At 39.5% G+C, this 10,237-nt stretch overlaps 1 protein-coding gene across 1 annotated transcript; it reads left to right on the top strand.

Annotated features, from left to right (window-relative positions):
• The first annotated feature begins 1,399 nt into the window (after positions 1-1,399).
• LOC123235897 (zinc-alpha-2-glycoprotein-like) lies at positions 1,400-9,342 on the top strand. Its single transcript, XM_044662128.1, is given in 4 exon segments — positions 1,400-1,419; positions 2,300-2,355; positions 7,945-8,196; positions 9,095-9,342. Coding segments are annotated over 4 exon segments (576 nt in total).
• The last annotated feature ends 895 nt before the right edge of the window (positions 9,343-10,237 follow it).

Below are 10,237 nucleotides of genomic sequence, written 5' to 3'. Positions count from 1 at the left end.
GGAGCAGGCCCTGGAGCTACCAATGACTTAATGGGTGCCCTAAACTTGCTCTAACTCTTTTGAACTGGCTTTGGCACTGTAGGTGGTATGTGTGGGGGAGGGGTTGCTCAGCTCACATTTTAGTGAGAGCTATTTCACCCCTTCATAGCATGGAAATGCCCTGATTCCACATACCTTTAATGCTGTGCCTTGTTGTAGGGTCCCTTCATTTGTCTGGATTTGTTTTTATGTCTTCTTGAGGAGTCCTATATGAGTGGGTTAGAAGAGGTCAAGCAGCTGCTTTTTAATCTGCTGCCATCTTAACCCAGAACCCCTATCTGGCTATTTGAATTTGAATTTTAACACCTTGTGGTATCTAAGCAAGACAACAGGAATTAATTCCCAGGTGTCTAAATAGGATCCATTTGGTTTAACCTACTTCTATTTTGGGAATCTTTGTTTAGTCAGTTAGTCCATGCAAAGGAAAAGTTTTAGGCCCTTGGGTTCCTGTAAAGGAATGTGAGTGCTCATTGAGGAGAAGTTGTTTAGTCAGTTATAATCAGAACACTGAATTGTCATCCATTCACGAAGATCACAGAGAGAGGCATAGCCAAAATGGTTGTAGAGTAGCAGGAGTTTTCTGAATCTCCTTCCAACCATTCATTACAAAGTGTCTCAAGAGGACAGAAATCAAAATTAGATGAGTAAAAGGGCTTTCCTACTAGACACAGCCTTAAAGGTTGGCAGTGTTTGGGGATTTCCATGCTATAAGGGGACAAAATTACACTTATCAAAGCACAAGCTGATCACTCCACCACCCAAGCATTCCTAAAGAAAAGACCAGAACTGAATGTAAAATCTGATATCCAACTATAAAATTCAAGAGAATAATAAAAAGATAAACAAGAAAAGGGGGGAAATTATTTAAGGGCTTCAGTAAGGTTAAATTGATTATATTCCTATATGGAAAAATGATATCTGTAAGTCATGAAAATTGTTTTCATTATTATAGTAGATAGAAGAGTTATTCATTGGTAGAGGCTGTGGTACAAAGTTGTTTAAGATGATATGTGAAAAAAGGGAGGGGAGAGGATGGTACTAAGAGAAAGTTGAGGAAGAAGAAAAATAGGATAAATTATATCATATAAAGTGGTGCATGGGGGTGGGGAGAAGAATACTATTACAAGAAGGGGAGGAAGAGAGTGGTAATAGGTAATACTCAAACTTTACTCTCAAGGGAATTAGTTCTGAGAGGGAAGTGAAGCCAGATCTAGCAGGGTATAGAAATCTATCTTACTTTACAAGGAAGTTGAGAGGAAATAATGAAGGGGGCACAGCAGAAGAGAGTGCTAGCATATCACCCATCCTTTGTGAGTTGAATCTTACCAGATTTCTGTTTTTATATGTCACTGAAATTAAAATGATGGGATCCCTGGCGTTATGTTGATCTTAACAGAGATATTTGGGAAGCTGAAGTGTTGGTCAGAAACCAGAAACCCTCAGGACTAATTCCCCCCCCCCCACACACACACAGGCTTGAGTGAGTAGGGAGGGGTAGGTACTCCTTTACTCTCACCCCTCCCACCAAGCAGTTGGAATCAGTTGAAAATGGAGGATGATCAGATACACTGGCTTGGGTGAGCAAGGCTAATCCCCTCAAGATGTTCACTTTCTCTACTTTTTCCCCCCACAGGTTTGACTAGGGAAGATAGGCACAGCTTGATATCTGGTAGCTATCAGGGACAGAATGAGGATCTGACTTGTTGGGCTGGCAACTGAAAGGAACCAAGCTTTATGGAGGAAGTGAGTATTCCCAAAATAATAGCCAAGGCACCGCTACCTCAAAGATGAAGTTTTACTGATAAAAGAGGAAGGGGAAGGAAAGGAAAGGGCTTCATGGATTTGGATAAGATCTGGGAAGCCCTGAACTGTTAGGTAGAAACAGCCACTCCCCCCCAGGAAGGAGTGGCAGACCTTTTAACTAGCTTGCCCTAAAAGCCTATAAATATCCCTTCTAATATCTAAAATAACTACATTATAACAAAATGCTACTGCAGGAAAGGTCTAATTCAGCTAAACAAGCTAGGAGCAGTGAAGAACGTAAATGGCTTTTGCCACAGGCCACCAAAGCTATCCAGAACTGGGCTAAGCAAACAGAGAGATCTGCTTCCCTCAATCCCCAGGAACCAACTGTCCCTAGCTGCTTTAAACTGTCCCCTCACCCAGAGTTCTCCAGGGGGGTACCCTGGAATTCTGGGTGAGGCTTGACCCTGTATCTTGCAGGAATTCCACCCTGCCATTTCCATGTTACACCGGTCACTTCCATTTTCCTGCTTCTGCTTTCAGGGTCCATAATAACCCCAAAATCAAGGAAATGCGAGTAAAGCAAATGGGAAAGAACTATCTGATTTGGTAGTTGAGAAGTGAGATGAAATCAGAGAGAAGAGAGGAAATGTCTAGATTCAGTCAGAGAATCTAGGTTCTAATCCTACTTCTGCCTTATGGAGGTAACCTTGGGTAAGTGATTTAATCTTTATTGGCTAATTTATCTTGCCATAAAGATGGGAGTAGAGTAAGGAGATTGAAGAATATGATCTCTAAGAGACCTTCTAGCTTTCAACAGATGAACTGATATGTAGAGGGATCTCAGAGGCAGAAGTAGGCTCTTTCCTTAATATTTTCTTTGGTTGCCAATCTCTCAGCTACTTTTGTATAGATGAACTGATTGCATCAAAAAAAAGTTTGTGAAGTAGACAAAAGAAAGGGAAATCTAGAGAGCAAGGAGAGATGGATTTGAAAGGAGAAAAGAAGTTACAGGAGGCTTCCAAAATTACCATGACTTTTCCAAAATATGAAATCATTGGATGTAGTCTATTAGGTCAGAGGTCACTGCTCTTTATTTCCTTAAAAGAAAGGGCAAATGGTAGATACATGCAGGCATACATGGAATAAATGGGAATACACATTCCATTATTCCTGATGAATTCCCCTCCTATCTCTAGGCTCTCTATCTATCCTTTAACAATAAGGAAGGAGAGGGAAATGACAACACAGTTATATAAAAAAGTATTGATGTTATTGATAAGGAAAACTTACTGTTCAGGCAGAAAAAAGAGTAAATTGGTGAGGTGTGAGATATCTTCAGTACAACACTCAATATCCTTCAGGACTATGTGGAAGGCACAGTCTGTGCAGTGTGATTCTGAAGTATGAAGTGATATTAGTGGGCAGGGAATGGAATTGGGACAGAGGAAATGAATGTTGACCTTATGATATAATGTCAGGAGTCACTTAGAAGTTCCAGTATTTAATGTGCTATGTCTCAGACACCACAAAATTAGGATAAAGGAGGGAGGTGTTTGGAGGAGTGAAATCTAGGGCTCCTATATTCACATCTCTATCAGGCAGTGCCATGATGCTGAAGGATGTGCAGAAAAACAGATTACATAGGGAATTTGGGAGCAACAAAGTAAATAAGGAAATAAAATCATCTGAGCTGGTAATCATGGAGGGGAGAGAGAAGTCCCTACTCCTTGTTCATTGTTAATCCTGTTGGAGACATTTCCAGAGTGAGAGGATTCTTAGATTGATAAAAAGTAATTCCCATTTTTTCGCTTCGTGTGATAATTATAACCTATATTTTTACTTCACAAACTTTAATATTTCCTAAAGAAGTTTTCTTAAAGTAGCTCCTCAGAGCGTAGTGCAAATCATATAATCTCTGATTCACAGAGAAAGAAATCAAAATATGAAGAGTTCTAATTATTTGCCCAAGGTATTGAGTAGGGACAGGGCCCCTATGGTAATGAGCTTAATAGATGTCTAGATTCTTTATAAGAAGAGGGAGGGACTTCAGAGAGAATCTAGTACAACCTTCTAGTCAACATAGAAATCTTTCATCTACTACTTGTCATAAAATGGACATCCAGTTTCTCCTTAACTACTGTAGGAACTAATAATCTCCAAAGGCAATCCAGTCCATTTTTAAGAGCAATCAGAGATTTAGATTTTTCTTTATATGGAGATGATAGCTGCCTTTCTATAGCTTCCACCCACTGATCCTCCTTTAAAAAATAAGTCCTCCAGAGTGACAGAGTCTGTCTGGTCGCCGTTCTATCTGAAAGACTTTCAAATATTTGAGCACACCTATCATGTACCTTCAACCCCAAAAATACACCAGTGCCTTCCTTTCTATAGACTGAACATCCCTGGTTCCTTCAACAGGTCTGCCTATGACCAAAATCTGATTGTCCTTATATTACTCCTTTGAACAATCCTATTTAAATGAGTTTTTACCACTTAGGGTATGAGATTCTTGAGATGTGGGACTGATTTCTTTTTATATTTCTATGCCCAGAACAAAGCACTTGTTATATATTAAGCATTTAATCAAAGCATTCTTGTTCATTGCTTCATTCCATCATTGTCATTATTTAGATTGAAAAGCTTGGCATATTCCAAGTGTGAGAAGGAAGAGTGCCATCATACTGATATCATTTTATGGCAAAACTACTGAGTGAGGATGAGAAAAGGGGGCAACAAGGGTAACTACTGGCCCTGATAGCCTAAGTTCAGATATCATTACCTCCTTTCTTACTCACTTATCTGCTTTTTTTGTAAGTACCTCAAAGTGTCTGAGCAGAGAAATGAACCAAAATCTTCTGAACTTTAAGGCAGCTTTGTAGTATAGTCTGGAGCCAGGAAAATTCAGCTTCCTGAGCTCAAATTTAGCTTCAGAAACTTATTAGGTATGTGACCATAAGCAGGTCACTTAACTCTGGCTGCCTCAGTTTCCTCATCTATAAAATGAGCTAGACAAGGAGATGGACAAATTTAAGAGATTAGTATTAAGAATATCTCTCTCATTTCTCTATGTATGTGATTCTGGAATACAGATACTTTGGTATTTCAAAGCCCATAATAGGGGTCTCTGAATTAAAAAATGAAGCCTATTTCAACAACCAATGTGTCTATGCATATTACAACCATAATAAGGGGGCAGAACAACAATGGCAAAATGGGGAGAATTGGGATGAGATGAGCCAGCTTCAGAAAGAGAGATTTGATCATTAAGAACTTGCAAGAACTCACATACATCAGTAGAAGAAACTGAGGATATGACAGGGTAAGTATCAGAGCCATGAAGACTAGCCAGCTAATAAGTATCTGAGGTCACCTTAAGAAGAATAAAGTCTCTTTACTCTGAGTCTATAAACTGTACTACATAAACTATATTCTCTCATGAAAAGCAGGTTGGGAGAAACAGAGGCAGTAAGGACAGAGAGAGAGTTGAGAAGAAAAGAGACATAGACATACAGAAACAGAGATAGAAAGAGAGAAAAAGAGAGAGAGCATTATAAGAAGAAAGAAAAGGGAAAGGAAGGAAAGAGAATGTATGTGGTTAAGGAAAAATATTTCTTTATGAAGTGAATTAACTAAGAAACAAAGAAGGAAAGAGACCAGAACTAGAATTTAGACTGGACTTCTCAGCCTCCAAGAGCAAATATCAGGAGAGGTTTGAATAACTTTAAACTCTAACCTTCCTCCAATATGCTTCAAAATCCTTCTCATCCTGGAAGCCCACTCTAGCACTTTGGCCTCATTACCCTGAAACTACACTCAGCCCATAGACTTCTCACACTACAAGAATATTCTGCTCCTGGGGGGACTTTCCTCTGATACGTTGGCTTTTCTCAGAATCTCCATTTTAAGGAAAGGAACCATAATCAGTCCTTTACTAATGGCTAGTTTTGGATGTGAAAAATCAGAAAGTATTAATTGTCCTAAAAAACTCAATACAAAATACAATCAAAAGAAAAGAAATCAGAGAAGAATCAGCTGAATTAGCTCTCCTGAATCATTTGCAGCTTGGGGTCAAGCCAAGGTTTTTTTTTTTCCCCTTAAACCTTTACCTTCCATCTTGGAGTCAATACTGTGTATTGGCTCCAAGGCAGAAGAGTGGTAAGGATAAGGCAATGGGGGTCAAATGACTTGCCCAGGGTCATACAGCTGGGAAGTGTCTGAGGCCAGATTTGAACCCAGGACCTCCCGTCTCTAGGCCTGGCTCTCAATCCACTGAGCTACCCAGCTGCCCCCTCAAGCCAAGGTTTTAAAAACAAGGAAGTTTCTTCAACTGAAAATAACATTCCAATTTCCAAAATTCACTCATTGCCTTCTCAAGGTCAAGTCAATACTGCTCAGTTAAGAATAAAGAATTTCTAGTACTTTAGCAGTATTATAAGAGAGAAATATGAAAGGATTCAGTTAGTTATTATAACTGGATCATCTGAATTTGAGTTGTAACAGATTGTGGCATCCATGCAAGTGCACCAGGAAGTGATTCTGCAGGTGTCCATATAGGAGCCATTTGGTTTAGCCTATTTCTATTTCAGGAACCTTTGTTCAGTCAGTCAGTCCATCCAAAGGAAAAGTTTTAGGGCCTTGGCCTACTGTAAAAGAATATGAATGATCTTGAGGAGGAGTTTATACAGAACTGGGAAAAGTCATCAGTCCACAAAGGCCAGAGCACTGATTTCCAAATTACCGAATAAGGAGAAAAGGGAAGGAACATTAAGAACCTATTGGTTGGGGAGGTGGGATAGGGCCCCTATAGACATGAGCTTAATAGAAACACAGATTATTCATGAAAAGAAAAAGGGACTTCAGAGAAAATCTAGTGCAACCTTCCAGTCAACATAGAAATACTGTTCATCTCCAACATGCCATAAAATGGACATCCAGTCTTTGCTTGAATACTTTAGAACAGTGTGGTCAAAGTATTGTCACATGGGCCACCCTGGGTAAGGGAGAGCTTATCCTCCCTTCCCCCTCTTCCCAGCACCTGAGGACATTTTTTGCATGTTCTTTCCCTCTGTCAAGCCAGTCAAAGTAAGCACTTACTCCCTCAGCTCTCTGGTAATATGGAGGCTCATAGACTGCTTGAATTTGCCCTCTGGGCACTCAACCTGGAAAACCTTCCCTAATAGTGCTTTTAGGAGCTCCCAACCTCAAAGGGCAATCTAATCCATATTTAAGACCAATCAGAGATTTAGACTCTTCTTTATATCCAGTTGATAGCTGCCTTCCTATAGCTTCGATGTACTGATCCTCCTTCAAAAAATAAGTCCTCTGGAGTGACAGACCCTGTCTGGCCTCCATTCTATCTGAAAGTCCTTCAAATATTTGAGGACATCTTAAACCCAAAACATGCAGCAGGGCCTTCCTTTCTACTCACTGAATATCCTGTTTCCTTCAACTGGTCTGCCTATGACCAAAATCTGAGTCTCCTTATACTCCTTTGAACACTCCTTTTTAAAGAGTGTTTTCTCTACTTGGGTGTCAGACACTTGAGATGTGGGACTTATTTCTTTTTCTATTTCTATGCCCAGAATATTAAAAGTATTAATAAAACATCTTTGTTCATTGCTTCATCCCTTCATTGTCACTAGACTAAAATGCTTGGCATACTCCAAATGTGACAAGGAAAGTGCCATCATGCTGAAATCATTTCATGGCAAAGCTGCTGAGTGAGGGTGAGAAGAGGGGCAACAAGGGTAACTCCTGGCCCTTGTAAGCCAAGTTCAGATGTCATTACCTCCCTACTTACCCACTTCTCTGCTTTAATTCTCTGGAAGTACCTCAAAGTATATGAGGAGAAATAGGAAATAAGATCTTCTGAACTCCAAGGCAGCTATGTGGTATAGTCTGGAGTCAGGAAAATTCATCTTCCTGAGCTCAAATCTGACCTCAGACACTTATTAGCTTTGTGACCCTAAGCAGATCACTTAGCTCTGGTTGCTTTAGTTTTCTCATCTATAAAATGAGTTAGACAAGAAGATGAAAATCCAGTATCTTTGTCAAGAAGACCCACAATAGGGTCACGAAGAGTCAGATATGATAGAAAATGAATGGACAAATTTGGGAGATTAGAATTAAAAATTTCTCACTCAGTTCCCTATACTTCAGGGTGTGATTCTTTGAAATACAGGGACTTTGCTATTTCAGAGCCCACAGTTGGGTACTCTGAATTCTCAAAGGAAGACTGCTTCAACAATCAACTAGTCTACACATATGAGAACCACCATCAGAAGACAATACCTCAGCCAGGATGGGAAAATGTGGAGAATTGGGATGAGGTGAGCCAGCTTCAAAAAGAAAGAGAAGATTTGATCATGAAGGACTTTCAAGAATTCTTATACTCCAATCCAGATAACAAAGGTGAGTACACAATTATAGGTCTGTGACTGAGAAGCCAAATGACTTGGAAAGGGTCTCTCTAATATGGGCACTACAGTGTTGTCTGACATGCCTTTGACTCTGTCTCTAATAGTATGCTGGAACCGAAAAGTACAAAGAAGATCTAGATCTAATCCACCCATTATACATAGGGGAAATGACTGAGATCTTAGAAAAGTGGGAAGACTCAGGAACCCACATGACCTCTGATAGTTTATCTCTAAAGCTTGGGGCCAATGATTTCATACAATTCAGTAAGTGGTAAAGTCAGGTCTAGACCCAGGATGTCCAATCCCCCAGGCTTCTGTTCCTTCCACTCAATGACACTCACTCTAAGTATCAGACAACCACTGACCAGGCCAGTGTAGCTCTCATCCCAGTTAGTCACAAGTGGTAGCAACATGTGGTTCTGGGAAAAAAACCACACTGAATTTGAGTCAGAGAACCTCAGATTGAATCTTGATTATTACTTAGTATCCTGAAAAGTTCATAAAAAACACTTCCCTCCTCTGAGCCTCAGCTCCCTCTTCTGTAAATGAGCAGGGTAGAAGAGATCATGGTAAGGTCATTTTCAGTTCTGATTCCAAAATTCTTCAGTTCTACTGACCTTTGCTCCTGACTCTTTCAGCAGGGACAGTGATGGAATGAGATTTAGACAGTTGCAAGGAATTAGCCTGGAGAGAATTGCTTTCTGAATTTTAAAATTGCTTCATATTTGGTTTATCATGTCTTAGCTTCCTACAGGAAAAGATTTGGTTATTTGTTTAAAGGGAACATACTTTGCAAAACAAACTGATATAATCATTACAGCAATCAGTATTTGAAAATACATTTTACTATACTTTAGAGAACTCATGCCTGGGGCTTTTGTGTTTCAGAGATCTACATTTTAAGTCAATTTTTGGCTGTGAATTTTGTACAAATCGCACTTTCAAGGTAGCTTTGTATTGGTATTTCAATAGAATAAATTTACTGAAAATCTGTATGAATATAAAGTACCAGGACACACTATATTCTGTAGCTGAAATGAACCAAGACCAACATGCTGTAATCTTACCCAAAGAATATCTGGGGAAACAGTGAATTGCAACACTCTAAAAATACTGGAATTATAGGTATGCTCACTAGGACAAGCCAGGTAATCTGTCTACATCCTTGAGGATGTACATTGAGGAAAGTGAGAAGTTGTGAAGGTTTTCACCTCCATGACTACCCCCCACAAGTATACTGTTACTTATTTTTTTTCCTGTAATTGGATTTCCAGCCAAGAGGATTACATACACTCTGATCCTTCCCAGGAAGCAATTACAATATGAGATGAACAACATTAAGATGAATCAACTAAATATCATTATGAAATGAAATTAAAGTCATATAGCACTTTGCATTTGTGTTAGTGTGTGTGTGTGTGTGTGTGTGTGTGTGTGTGTGTGTGTGTGTATACAGATTTTTGGTTCCATAGGGATAGTGCAGTCCTAGAAGTGATATTTATTGAAACAGTTCAACAGTTTCTGGAACTTTGAATATTCTTGTCCTAGGCATTGTGCGTAAAATGACTTGCCTAGAGTCATACAACCAATATACAATCCTAACTCTAGTCTAGACCAAGCCATGCCTAGGTAACACTCACCTCATGCAAAGGATCACACTGACCATAACCTACCCTTCAGCAAGCCAAAAAGTAATTATAAATGTCTTCCCCCAGAGAATCACAGAGTCTCAGAGATGGAGGAAATCTCAGAACTCTTCAAGTCTGACTTTAAGCTGTAGCATGAATTCTCTGTATAATGTCCTCTTGGAAGGCCTTGATTAGAAACAGAATTCATATTCTACTGACATTACATTTTTGGATGGCTCTCCCTGGAAGAAATTCCTTTTGAAATCTTTTTTTTTAACACATAGAACTCGTACCTGAATTCAAATCTTTAGCCATTGTTCCTAAAAAGGTTGAGCAGAGGAACAGAACAGCAATGGAATTGACAGAAGTAAGTGTATAGTAACCTTGTGTTTGACAGTAGTAAAA

The sequence above is a fragment of the Gracilinanus agilis genome, chromosome 2 (assembly GCF_016433145.1).
Source record: "Gracilinanus agilis isolate LMUSP501 chromosome 2, AgileGrace, whole genome shotgun sequence".
In the NCBI taxonomy this organism is placed as follows: Eukaryota; Metazoa; Chordata; class Mammalia; order Didelphimorphia; family Didelphidae; genus Gracilinanus; species Gracilinanus agilis.
The sequence above is the reverse complement of the archived record's forward strand: the minus strand, read 5'-3'. Positions and strand labels throughout refer to the sequence as shown.